Genomic DNA, 13,304 nt, shown 5'->3' on the forward strand with positions numbered 1-13,304 from the left:
TATCAAATACACTGTCAAGATATTTTATTGTATTACAGTTATGCTCAGTGTGTATACTTTCTCCCATTCTGCTATTTACACACTCTCTTACATCAGCTAAGAAGCTAACAGTAGCATTTTAGGAATTTGTCATTGTGTAATAACTATCCTGTTACACTAGAATAATGCTTCTTGGATAACAAAGTTCACAAAACAAATGTTACACAAGCGCAGGAACACATGTACAGCAGTTGTTACCTGTAGCAGTAAAGTTCATTAAAGAGGCAGGCTTTTGTTGATGTGTCCCATGGAAAAAGGCATTAAGCCTTCGAGGTTTCCTGTTATAACATATTGTAGTATTGCAGAAAATCGCAGTGCTACTTGTATCTTTTTGCCGTTGTTGAGGAACCAGTTCCTAGCCTTTTGACTACCTGTATCTGCAAGCCCTACGTACTGAAACCTGTAGGGGGTCACTGGTAGTCTTCACAATGGTTCTGCGTCTTGGATCTATGAAGTCAGTGGAAGTAGGCTCCACACGCTATGGGTCTCATGAAAGCTACCTGTAGCAGTAGGCACCATAGAGACGGAGGGTCTTGTTGGGGTACCCAAAGGTGCGCACCCCAGCCTCGGGAATACCGCCACAGCGCTCTCTAGGGGTGGTGATGGGGAAACGCACACTGCCGTCCTTCAACCAACCTCCATCACAGCGGTCATAGCTCAGGAAACGCCAGGCCGAATAGAGCTGTCCAACAAGAGCTAACTCTGCTCCCTCACCCCTACATGCCTGCATTGCCTCCCCAAATGTGAGTGGCTGTCCAACGAAGAACACAAAGCCTGGAAGAGAGGAAGGAGAATGCAAGTTCTTTAACCTGCTAAAGCAGTGTTCCCCAACTGACGTCCCATGATCCGAATTTGGCCTGCGGGTGATTTTATTTGCCACCCCCCAAGTTTTGAGCATTTTTTAAATTGTTGGACATAAAAGGCTGTAAAAACACCAGCATGCATATCAGCTCCAAGTGATTTTCATTTTGGAAATCTGTTCCAAAGTATATGTGTGATCATATACAAATGTAAGCAAGATTTAAAATGATCATCTGTTATATCTGTTTGGGCTTCTTGCTGTCATTTTATGCAATCTACAAATTATTTGTAAATATGTCCCTGCCCCCCTGACCATCTGCTCAAGAAAATAAATCGTCCCTCTGCTGAATCTAGTTGATAATCCCTGTGCTAAAGCATAAGAAGTCATTTGTTGTATCAGTCATTCTGGATCTAAAGTGTTGACATGCAACAATATCATTACTGTTATTTAAGGTAAGTATGGTGCTGTATCCATGCCTATATGGCAGCGATCATCAACTAGATTCAGACACAGATTTCTTCAGAATTATAATAATTACAAATAGTTTGTAGACTGCAAATTGACCGCAAGAAGCTCAAGCAGATATAACATTTGACTGAAACATAATCATTTCAAACCTTGCCTACATTTGTATACGATAACATACAGTTGAAGTCAGAAGTTTACATACACCTTAGCCAAATACATTTAAACTCCGTTTTTCACAATTCCTGATATTTAATAAAAATTTCCCAATGAGGAACCAGACTTGTGGAGGTCTACATTTTTTTTCTGAGGTCTTGGCTGATTTCTTTTGATTTTCCCATGATGTTAAGCAAAGACTCACTGAGTTTGAAGGTAGGCCTTGAAATACATCCACAAGTACACTTCCAATTGACTCAAATTATGTCAATTAGCCTATCAGAATCTTCTAAAGCCATGACATCATTTTCAGGAATTTTCCAAGCTATTTAAAGGCACAGTCAACTTAGTGTATGTAAACTTCTAACCCACTGGAATTGTGATACAGAGAATTCTAAGTGAAATAATCTGTCTGTAAACAATTAAAATGACTTGTGACATGCACAAAGTAGATGTCCTAACCGACTTGCCAAAACTATAGTTTGTTAACAAGAAATTGGTGGAGTGGTTGAAAAATGAGTTTTAATGACTCCAAGTGTATGTAAACTTCCAACTTCAACTGTACCTCCATTATGGGTGGGAATACTTTCAAACATATTTCCTAAATTAAAATGTACAGTCATTTATGTCCACAATTAACAAAATGTAAACTTATTGGGGAACCGTGCTATATGATAAAACCACCCTCTGTCTTTACAATTCAACATTTCCACTGAAGTTTTTATTTTCCGATTACAGTGGATGTTCTAATGTCCCTAAAGGGCAACTAGTTTCCCACAGCTGGACTTGTTTACAAGTGGGCCTGAACAACAGCCTTTATTGTCCATCCCCATCCTCTCAGGACCATTAACGAGCCCACTCCTATGAATCGCCAAAGGTTACCCTGTTGGTATGGAAAGTTTACAGTCAGAATGACCTAAGAGTGTTCAGAACACAGTCTTTTGCCAATACTATAATATAATTGCATGCTTACTAATGTTTGATTAAATGTTGGTTCCAGACTATTTTTAAATGTACAACATCGCCCAAATCCAATTGAACTAATTTTTATTAAATTTCAGTAAGCAGCATCCCAAATGAAAAAGGATGGAACTAATTTGGCACATCAAGACTATACTGACATTGCTATTTGACAGCTTCACAAAGCACCAAAACCCACTCAGCTGACCTGTGGTTCTAGAGGTGAAACAGAAGGCATCAAAGTGGTCCCGGATCCTGTCCCGGGGGCCATAGCTGCGAATGCCAGGTAGCAGCCCCCCCCCACATTCTGCTCGTGGGTGCAGGATGGGGTAGTGGACTGTCCCATCGATGAGCCATCCCGCGTTGCACCAATCCAGACCCTCTGTCCAGGCTACACAATGAGAATGTGTTACTGTTTACTTTGTGAAAGTTAGCGGTACATAAACCTCTATGGCATGGGTGTCAAACTCTGGCCGGTGGGCCAAATTTGGCCCGCGGGGTAATTATATTTGGCCCGTGAGACAATACCAAATTACTACTAGAGCTGGCCCACCGGTATTATACAGCGCATTCACCACTAATACTACGAATCCCATAATGCTCTGCTGTTTTCGCGCGCCAATCAGGACAGGACCCAGAAACGCTCTCTCCTCTGTGACAGTAGTCATAGCAACATAGACGCTACAACTGTCAGCGAGCTAACCCTTCCCAAAAATGGCGAAAAGAAAGGCAGAAAACAGGAGCTTTCTGGACAAGTGGGAGGCAGAATATCTGTTTACATATGTAAAAGACAAACCTGTTTGTCTTGTTTGTGGAGTCAACGTGGCTGTAAGTAAGGAGTACAACATTAGACGACACTATGAAACGAAACACCATGACAAATACAAGGACCTGGACATGACTCAAAGGAGCCAGAAAGTAGAGGAGATGAAAAGAAGTTTGGTTTCACAACAGAATATGTTTAAAAAAGCCACATCACAAAGCGAGGCTGCTGTAAAGGCTAGTTATATAGTGGCAGCAGAGATCGCAAAATCAGCCCGGCACCTTTAATGAGGGAGAGTTCATGAAAAAGTGCATGATGAAGGTTTGTGACCTCGTATGCCCAGAGAAAAAACAAGCATTTTCAAATGTGAGCCTGAGCAGGAACACAGTAGCTGATCGCACATGTGATCTTGCCACCAATCTGTATGACCAGCTGATGGAAAAGGGAAAAGATTTTGTTGCGTTCTCCCTCGCTGTGGATGAGAGCTGCGACGCATCTGATACTGCTCAGCTGTCAGTCTTCATCCGTGGAGTGGACTCAAATCTGTGTGTTACGGAGGAGCTATTAGGATTCAAATCAATGCATGGCACAACCACAGGAAAGGAAATCTTTGAGGAGGTTTCCAAATGTGTAACTGAAATAAAGCTGCCGTGGGATAAACTCGTTGGATTAACGACAGATGGTGCGCCAGCGATGTGCGGTAAAAAGAGTGGACTGGTGGGCATGGTTCGGGAGAAGATGCAGGAAGAAAACTGTGCAGGTGAGCTAACTGTTTACCACTGCATCATACATCAGGAAGCACTGTGTGCCAAAGCCCTAAAGATGGAACATGTTATGACCACAGTAACACAGGTAGTTAACTTTATAAGAGCCAAAGGTCTAAATCACCGCCAGTTTAAATCTTTTCTGGAGGAGTGTGGTTCGGAATACGCAGACGTGCCGTATCACACAGAGGTGAGATGGCTAAGCAGAGGAAAAGTACTGAACAGATGTTTCGAGCTGCGTGAGGAAATATGTCAATTCCTGGAAACCAAAGGGAAGGATACAGCAGAGCTCCGGGAGCAAAAGTTCCTATGTGAGCTGGCCTTTCTCTGTGACATCTCGAGCCATCTCGATGCGCTGAACCTGCAGCTTCAGGGGCGGGGGCGCATCATCACAGACATGTACGCTGCAGTGAGGGCCTTCAAAACTAAACTGTGCCTGTGGGAGAATCAGATGCTGCAAGGAAACCCTTGCCATTTTCCCTGCTGCCAATCCATAAAAGCGCAGATCTCTACCGCCGTGTTCCCATGCGCACAGTTTGCTGAAAAACTCTGAGTTTAGCCGGCCGCTGAGTTTAGCCGGCCGCTGAGTTTAGCCGGCGATTTGCCGACTTCGATGCCCAGAAATGCAAGTTTGAACTGCTTAGTAATCCCTTCGCAGTTGATGTGGAAAATGCACCAACCAACATCCAAATGGAGCTGATTGAACTCCAGTGCAACGACACGCTGAAGTCAAAGTATGATGCTGTGGGCGCCGCACAGTTTCCACGGTTCATCCCTGACACAATGCCTCAGCTCCGCACCCGAGCTGCTCAGATGCTCTCCATGTTCGGCAGCACTTATCTATGCGAGCAACTTTTCTCCTCGATGAAGATGACCAAAACAACTCACAGGAGACGTCTGACTGATGAACATCTTCGCTCGATACTGAGGATTTCTTCAGCTCAGAGCTTGAGCCCAGACATTGATGAACTAGCATCCAAGAAGAGATGCCAGGTATCTGGCTTGGGCACATCAGATTAGACCAGTGTGCAATAATTAACGTTTTCTTTATGCACTTTTTCTTGCTACAAGGCATGGGCTTGAATGGTTGATTGATTTATTATCATTTTATTTGTAAAATTATTAGCCAGTGGAAAAAGTTTATTTTGGTATTTAAATTAGAAGGCTGCAAATAGAAAAGAGGCATACAATTTTTATTTAAATTTTATTTATTTAATAAATGAATGCCATTGATGTGTTTTTTTCATTTGAAATTCGATTTTGCATGTCTCCACTATTAAATTATGTATTGTATGGTAATAAGCGATGCTTGTTCCATATTCAATGTTAAAGCAAAACTTGTTTGGGTCCATATTAAAAGGTTAATTTGTTCAATGTTGGCCCGTGACTTTGTTCAGGTTTTACATTTTGGCCCACTGGGTATTTGAGTTTGACACCCCTGCTCTATGGCATCAGTAACGATACAGAGTAAACTGTCAATGTTTTGCTGATTGAATATTAAATACCTCTGTATAGCTGCTTGAATGTGGCCAATGTGCCATCCTGTTCAGCACAGGCCTCCTTAGCTTCCTTGTAGGTGAATTTGTAACGGCCATTTCTGCTCTGATATGGAAACACCATCCCTGAAAGGAATTAGAAGTTGTCTCTTTTTATGTTGATGTTAAGTGACACAACATATTAAAAACTTTGTCTGATTTGCCTTTCTTTTTTTTCAAATATATTTTCATCTGAATAGCAAGCCATAAGGTTACTTTACAACATTTGAAATGTTTAGAAAGGTTACATGAATCATCATAATTTACCTTCTATCCTCAATGTAATGATGACGCTCTCATCCTCAATACCGTTGATCAGCTCACAGCGATATCTACCATCGTCTTCTAGTTCCAAGTTGCTGAGTTGTAGTGAGGCATCCATGGCATGAGCCTTACGAAGCGAGGCCCGTGGCCCAAGCAGGCCATAGGGTTTGTGGGCTGAACCGTTTGTGATCATGACAATGTTCTCGCTTCCACGACGAAGTGGTTCCAGTTTTGTCCATTTCACCTTGTAATGTCTTGGTTTGAATCGCAGTACACATGGCAAAGTGGCATTTCCTCCCCGAGGGCTGGTTACTTCAGCATAAACAGGAGGCTCAAGCAGATACTTCAGTTTCTTTGTTTCTGAGGGAATTAAAACAGCTTCCTTGTAAGATTATAAGATTCCTCCATTATTCAACAATCAAAGTCTCGTACATTACATTGGGTTAGAATGATTTTATGGTCATCATTAAGCAATGTCACTGACCTATAGCTAGTGCACTTCATGAACTAAATTGACCAGATTCAATAGATGGATACAATTCTCCATACTCTCCTGTCATAAGCTAAAATAACTTTTATCCTCAGAATATGACAAAACATACCTTGTTTGTTTGGCAGATAAATAGCAGACGTCCAACTGAAACAACTTGCGGTTAATATCAAAATAGCAGCACAGTTCATAATGAAGCAAGTCCCCCTCCCTGTCACTGCAATAGAATAACAGCATTATCTGATTTAGAATGGTTACATAATGTGGTAGAGCATCTTTGATTGTACTAAGAAGAACAGTTTTATACATAGAACATTTGCCCCTAGGAGGACCACAACAGATCAACAGACACCAAAAGAAAATCCCAAAGCTCTAACCTGCAGCAGTTGATGAGATGAGGATTTATTTTCTCTTCAAAACAGCGGTGACTGATCACCTTTGAGGGTTGTTCAGTCAAACATGACCGTTTTCCGTTAGTGGGATAGTTCGGAAGCAAAAATATCTTCTTTATTTTTCTCTGAGCCCATTTCTGCCACTGTGATCTCTTCTTCCTTTGACCCCAAGGTCTCTCTCTCTCTCTCTCTCTCTCTCTCTCTCTCTCTCTCTCTCTCTCTCTCTCTCTCTCTTCCCTTGACTATATCTCTCTCTCTCTCTCTCTCTCTCTCTCTCTCTCTCTCTCTCTCTCTCTCTCTCTCTCTCTCTCTCTCTCTCTCTCTCTCTCTCTCTCTCTCTCTCTCTCTCTCTCTCTCTCTCTCTCTCTCTCAGACCAGTGCTCATATGTCTCAGGCCGTGGTGGCCAGTGTAAACTGGGTTGTTCTCTGTTCTGCTCCAGATGTTAATGAGGATGTGATGTGACAGGCTGCCATTGTGTCTCTCTCTGCCTCCATCCTCTACTTATCAATAAGGGACAAGTAAGAGGAAGTGAGGAAGAGTTGCCTGTTTTCAAAGAGTTTGAACCTAGAACATGTCTGTTTACTGTATTTATGTAATAGAGAGAGTTCGACAAAGGGATATTTATACATATATAGTTTTGAATCTGGTATTGTGTATGGGTAAAACAGCAGTATATCCCCATGGAAGTAACCATGTTGCTGGTCAATGCTGTAGATTTCAGTAGCAAGGTTGTAGCCTACTGCTGGCTCAACCACTGAATCTAATGCGTCAGCCGCTCATGAAGTTTAGACTACTTACTAATCACTGTCCATGGTTCTTAAATTGCGACGTCTACACGGCTGCCTATCAGATTATGTGGTGCTAATGCTTGTCGTAGCCTATAGCTTTGCTTTAATGGATTCATGTTTACTTTTATTTGGTCTGCATTTTCTCATGTTAAGCTTAACCTTTATGTTTCACGGAGCTATAGGCTACTGCTATTTAGAATGATGGCTGGCGGCAATATTGTATGTACTTGTACAGCAATTAAAGTTGGAAATTTAAACATTGCAGATTGTACAATTAATTTTCCATGTAACAGCCCCGATGTAGATTGAACAACACAAACACTTTGCTTGCTACATGTGGACATTAAAAAGGAGCTACGGGGGTTTCCCCTACGCCAGTGAGCTCAATTTATCATCTCAAAACCTTATTGATGGCAAGCCTGCCTGTACGCTGAGGCCCTTGCCATCTTGCACGGAGGGAGGAAGCTGTGTGAGCCCTGGCTTATTCTGGCCCTGTGGCCCCAGACACAAGGGCTGCATTGTGAGAGCCACAGTCTCCTTTCCCCCCCAAAGACAACAGGCGGCAGGGCTGGCATACAAACACGAGGAGAAGGGAAAAATGAAATAATAGAATTCCTCTGCTTCCACTGTCCCTTCTCCATTGTGCTCAGCCATCAATGGAACTCATTCTGGCTCTTTAGTTCACAGCAATTAGTATTCATCAGGACACTCTTAAGTGACAACTGTCCCGTCTCTGTCCCTCCAACTCTATCTCTTTCTCTCACTGTACTTCGACCCCAGCTCTACATGTATTTTCTATTATACTGTATGTGTTGGTCTTATTGACATATTTGAGTTAAGTTCAGAAGTTAGATCAGGGGCGTCAAACTCTTTCCATGGAGGGCAGAGTTGCTGTTTTTTGTCATTTCCCTTTAGTAGCGGTGCGTGGGTAAAATCACTGAGGAAGCCAAGCCAATAAAAAAATCCATATACCAACCTATGTTGTGATGATTGTGTTGTTTGCTCTGTAACCCAATTGTTCCTACGCCACTGTGATATACAATAAAGCCGTGACAACAAAAACACAACAGTCACACAGTGGCAGAATAAATGATTTTGTTTCATCACAAAACCGGAGAGCAACATCTGTCCAGTGAAGTCCACAAAGAAAATATTGCATGCAACAAACCGTTATATCACCTGCAGAATGGTCAAGCAAGTTCATGTTTGACAGTTTACTAAACAACTAATGATTTAGAACCACGGAGTTACCGTAAGTTTGCACAAATACAACAGGTGCACTGCCTCAGCTATTTCAGCACTATTTCAACATAAACACTTAAACATTGCCAAATCAACGCTATACACTGAAAACAAACTTAAAGGTACCAAAAATGATTTAGTCCAATCAATGTTGTGTGTGTAAGTGTGTGTGCGATCAAGCTAAAACAATTTGGGACTCACCCTGCTTGCAGACTAGAACGCCAATGCCATCCTCCTCTCTTTTATGTTGACAAAACGGTCCATGGCTCTGTCATATAGTAAGTACAATTTCAGTTTTTGTTGTCCTAGGCTACCTAGCTAAAATGCTTGCTAGCCTAATTTCCTAACCAACTAAGTTAGCTAGCTAGTTAACTTGAGCCTAAAAGGGCTAGGCTACATCTAGGCTAGATATTGAACTTCATTCGTCTCAGGCCAGTGGCACAGCATATTCGTTAATGGTTAGATCATAATCGCATCATAATCATTGGCCTGTACAGAGACTTAAGTCAAAACCACAAGTCCAAATCCCCATCTCCAAATCCCCATCTCCATCCATGGATTAGGAAAGGGCCAATAGTGACTGCAGGACATCAAACAAGTAGACCAGAAACGAAAATGACATGTTGCTTAGGGTGAGATTTGATTGGGGTGAAGCTAAATCCAAACTGGCCTCCCTTGGTGAAGCACCAGGATAACCCACAGTTGAGCTCAGCTAATTGGCTAATTATCTTATAATTATTTTATTAAGAGAGGCTAAATGATTGCTGGCATCAATCAATCAAATGCTACAGCCATAACATGTCATACTCTTTTAGTCCAGGCAGCATCAGAGACATGAGCTACACACACTGAGACAGAGGAGTGCCATTTCCCACGCTTGGAGGATTTCCCCGGTGAGATTCAGTCACTTGCGAATTGACGGAAAATGATGAAAACACAGAGAGACGAAAGATAAATTATTTAATAATTTATATGTTTTTATTGGTCAAATATTTGGTATAATATTCTGGCTTTCCTTTCGATTTGTGAAAAAAAGGTGCTATCTAAAACCTAAAAAGGTTCTTTGGCTGTCCACATAGGAAAACCCGTTGATGAACCCCTTTTGGACCAAGGTAGAAGAACCCATTTGGTTTGAGGTAGAACCATTTTTGGTTCCATGTAGAACCCTTTCCACATGGAACCCAAAAGTGTTCTATTTGGAAGCCAAAAGGGTTCTACCTGGAGCCAAATAGGGTTCTCATATGGGGACAGCCGAAGAACCCTTTTGGAACCCTTTTTTATAAGAGTGTACAACTAAGATCTAGACAACCAGGTGAGGGGTGTTTCTAACTAATCACTGACCTTAATTTGTCAATCAAGTACAAGGGAGGAGCGAAATCCTCAGGCACTCGGCCCTCCATTGAATGAATTACAGGTGTTCAGGCGAAGTTTGTAGGTAGGTATATGCAGGTAGGAGAGTTAGAGCGAGGATAACTCCACTGTGTCTTTCTTATTTCCCTGTCTTTCTCCATCTCCTTTTTCTCATTCTCAATCAATTACCTTTTGATTGAGAAAGAGCTTTCTTTGTCCTGATCATATCTGTCTCTACCTCACTTTCTCAGTTGCTGTCCTCTGTCTCATCATCTCCATAACCCAACTTTCTTTTAAATCATACTCCTCTCTGCTGAGTCAATGAAACGCTGCCCTCTGGTGCATATTTGTATAAGATACGCACAAACAATACCTACTCCTCAGTGCTGAGGGTCAATGAAACACTGCCCACTGGTACATATTTGTAATGTAGTTACGAAAGTTCAGGTTACCCTATCAGTATAGCCAGTATTTATAGGAAAATGTTTATAATGTTACCTCATTAGCATAGGGCACCTTGTCATCAGCATCTGGCTCTGAGGAGCGTTCCTCGAAGACTCGAAGCCTACCCAAAACTAGTCAATAAAATTCCACATTGTATTCTGTCTCTGTCATTAATGTGTGTTAACCCGTGTTGTGATAATTGCGTTGTTTGCTCTATAACCAGTTAGTTCATATGCCTTGATACCGTGATATATTGGCCTAAGGCTGAGACAATAAGAAGACACAGTGGCAGAATAAATTCAAACAAACCTTTGTTTCATTACAAAACCTGAAGTCCACAAAACATATTGCATGTAACAAACAGTTGATTTACAGCATGGTCAAGCAAGTTTAACAACTATTGATTTAGAACCTTTGAGAGCAGAGGAGGCTGGTGGGATGAGTGATAGGAGGACAGGCTCATTGTAATGGCTCGAATGGAATCAATGGAACGGTATCAAACACATCAAACACATGGAAGCTCTGTTCCATTAATTCAATTCCAGCCATTATAATGAGCCCATTCTCTTATATCTCCTCCTACCAGCCTCCATTGAAAGAGAGTTAAGAGTTTCTGTGTGCGTGTGTGTGTGTGTGTGTGTGTTTTTGCATGCGTGCATGCCAGTAGAAAAAACATGTTGACTCACCCTACTTGTAGGGAAACGCCAATGCCTTCCTCATCTTTAATGTTGCAGAAACGATCTAGGACTCTGTCATACAGTACACGATTTTCGTTTTTGTTGTCCTATGCTACCTGGCTAGAATTCTTCATCACTAGCCTAACTTCCTTTCATGGGCAACGATGTGCCAGGCCAGTTAGTTTGTAGCATTAGCCTACTACATCTACCTACATGTTGAACTTCCATCCTCTCAATGTACGAATTAATGGTTGGATCAGAATCACCGTTATAATCATTGGCCAGTATGGAGAATTAAGTAAAACCACAAGTCCAAATCCCTATCTCCATCCATAGCTAATTTAGGAAAGGGCTGATTTTAGCTAGCTACATGCAGATGCAACAATTCAAGTTCTTTCTGTCAAAGACGTTTAGCTTCTGATGTGATTGGTTTGAAGCCAAATCCGAACCGGCTTCCCTTGATACTTTTTTTTTGGTACGCCAGAACCATTCACAGCTGAACTCACTCAGTTTAGCTCAACGCTGATTGGATATTATTTTATACGGTTTTTATTAAGGGAGACCAAATGCTTTCTGGCTTCCCTTGCATTCAATGCTACAGGCGGAAACATCATACTCTTTCTGACCAAATAGCATCAGATAGATGAGCTACACATACTGAGACAGAGGGGCACTCTTTCATTCACTTGGATGCTTTCTCCAGTGAGATACATTCAGCCTCTTGAAAATGTAAGGAAATGTATGAAGCACAGAGAGATGACTGTATTTTTTGTTTAAAAAAATTATTGGTAAAGTTTTGGGGAAGCCTGGCTTCCCTTGGCATCCATGAATACGCGCAACTGTCATTAGGGCCACGAGGTAGGGTAGAGAGACTAATGCAAGACTAACTGACAGGTTCTCTCTATGTGTTTTCTAAAAGTGTACTATTGTATGTACTCTGTGTTGGAAGTTATCACAAATGTATCGACCCCTCTCTGTATTGCTTCTCTCCGTTATCGCTCGATCCCATTCTCATTATAAACATTTTTACTCTCACCCTCAGGTAAACAGTATTAAATAACCCAACTCAAGTAAAGACATGTTCGTATGTTTCATTTCAATTTGATTTATGGACTTTTTTGTGGCTTCTCTGAAATAATCTTTGTGGTAAACCGACAGGTTTTTCAAGAAGCTAGGGTCATGAGTATCATGGATATTACAGTGGAGCTGCAGTACTTATTTAGTGTACGCTAACTAACCATGAATGAAATGGATGTACAGTAAAAAGGTAACTTGTTTTCTATACCTAACTAGATATTTTAGTGTAATTTAGCTCATCACTTCCAGAAGTGTGAAGAGGTACAGTATTACACTATAGATTTCAAATATAGTCTGTAAACCTATTGTCCACAACGTTAACATGACATTTCATAATTTTGGGGTGTCAGTTGAACTAGAGCTTTTGAATGACCTTTTCTTTGCCTATATCATAGATCAGAAAGAATGATAAAGAGCAGGTTTGGCCGACCAGCCCTGAAGCCCTTATGTAGTATCAGTTCACTGGGATCACCAGTGCATGACTGTGTTGACGAAAGCTTGGCACACACATCGGGGTCATGAAGGCTTTTCAAAGCCAAAGGCACACATTTCTGACAGGTCTTTATCAACTTGCAAGAGGCCCTTTCCCTCCAGTTAAATACATGCTCCGGAACTTTGGTGATTAGTAAGTAATTTTACAACCTCCCGCTTTGGGCTGGATGTGTCAATGTGTAGTTCATGAACTCAGCAAAAAAAGAAACGTCCTCTCACTGTCAACTGTGTTTATTTTCAGGAAACATAACGTGTAAATATTTGTATGAACATAACAATATTCAACAACTGAGACATAAACTGAACAAGTTCCACAGATGTGACTAACAGAAATTGAATAATATGTCCCTGAACAAAGGTGGGGTCAAAATCAAAAGTAACAGTCAGTGTCTGGTGTGGCCACCAGCTGAAACCTCTCTGGGATAGGGGGGACGCAAATGTCTCACCTGGCCAATTGCCAGGAAAAATGCAGAGCGCCAAATGTAAAAATAATGCTATAAAATTCAAACGTTCATTAAATCACACATGTACGATACCAAATTAAAGCTACACTCGTTGTGAATCCAGCAAGCATGTCAGATTAAGAAAGGCTTTTCAGCGAAA

At 41.5% G+C, this 13,304-nt stretch overlaps 1 protein-coding gene across 1 annotated transcript; it reads right to left on the reverse strand.

Annotated features, from left to right (window-relative positions):
* Window positions 1-2: 2 nt before the first annotated feature.
* On the reverse strand, window positions 3-6,815 carry LOC124006142 (hyaluronan and proteoglycan link protein 2-like). The gene is made up of 6 exons (XM_046315950.1): window positions 6,616-6,815; window positions 6,351-6,455; window positions 5,752-6,108; window positions 5,455-5,571; window positions 2,631-2,813; window positions 3-813 (listed from the first exon to the last, which is right to left on the reverse strand). Exons 2-6 carry the CDS (start codon window positions 6,427-6,429, stop codon window positions 536-538), a joined length of 1,014 nt encoding a protein of 337 aa, XP_046171906.1. The 5' UTR covers window positions 6,430-6,455; window positions 6,616-6,815; the 3' UTR covers window positions 3-535.
* Window positions 6,816-13,304: the final 6,489 nt, after the last annotated feature.

Source organism: Oncorhynchus gorbuscha, linkage group LG19, assembly GCF_021184085.1.
Source record: "Oncorhynchus gorbuscha isolate QuinsamMale2020 ecotype Even-year linkage group LG19, OgorEven_v1.0, whole genome shotgun sequence".
Classification (NCBI taxonomy): Eukaryota; Metazoa; Chordata; class Actinopteri; order Salmoniformes; family Salmonidae; genus Oncorhynchus; species Oncorhynchus gorbuscha.

Excerpts from the sequence above, each read along its gene's own strand:
- LOC124006142 (XM_046315950.1), bottom strand. The coding sequence starts at position 6,429 with ATGAACTGTGCTGCTATTTTGATATTAACCGCAAGTTGTTTCAGTTGG. Across the intron at positions 6,109-6,350 it reads TTATCTGCCAAACAAACAAG|AAACAAAGAAACTGAAGTAT; the intron begins GTATGTTTTGTC and ends TAATTCCCTCAG. Across the intron at positions 814-2,630 it reads TTTCACCTCTAGAACCACAG|GCTTTGTGTTCTTCGTTGGA; the intron begins GTCAGCTGAGTG and ends CCTCTCTTCCAG.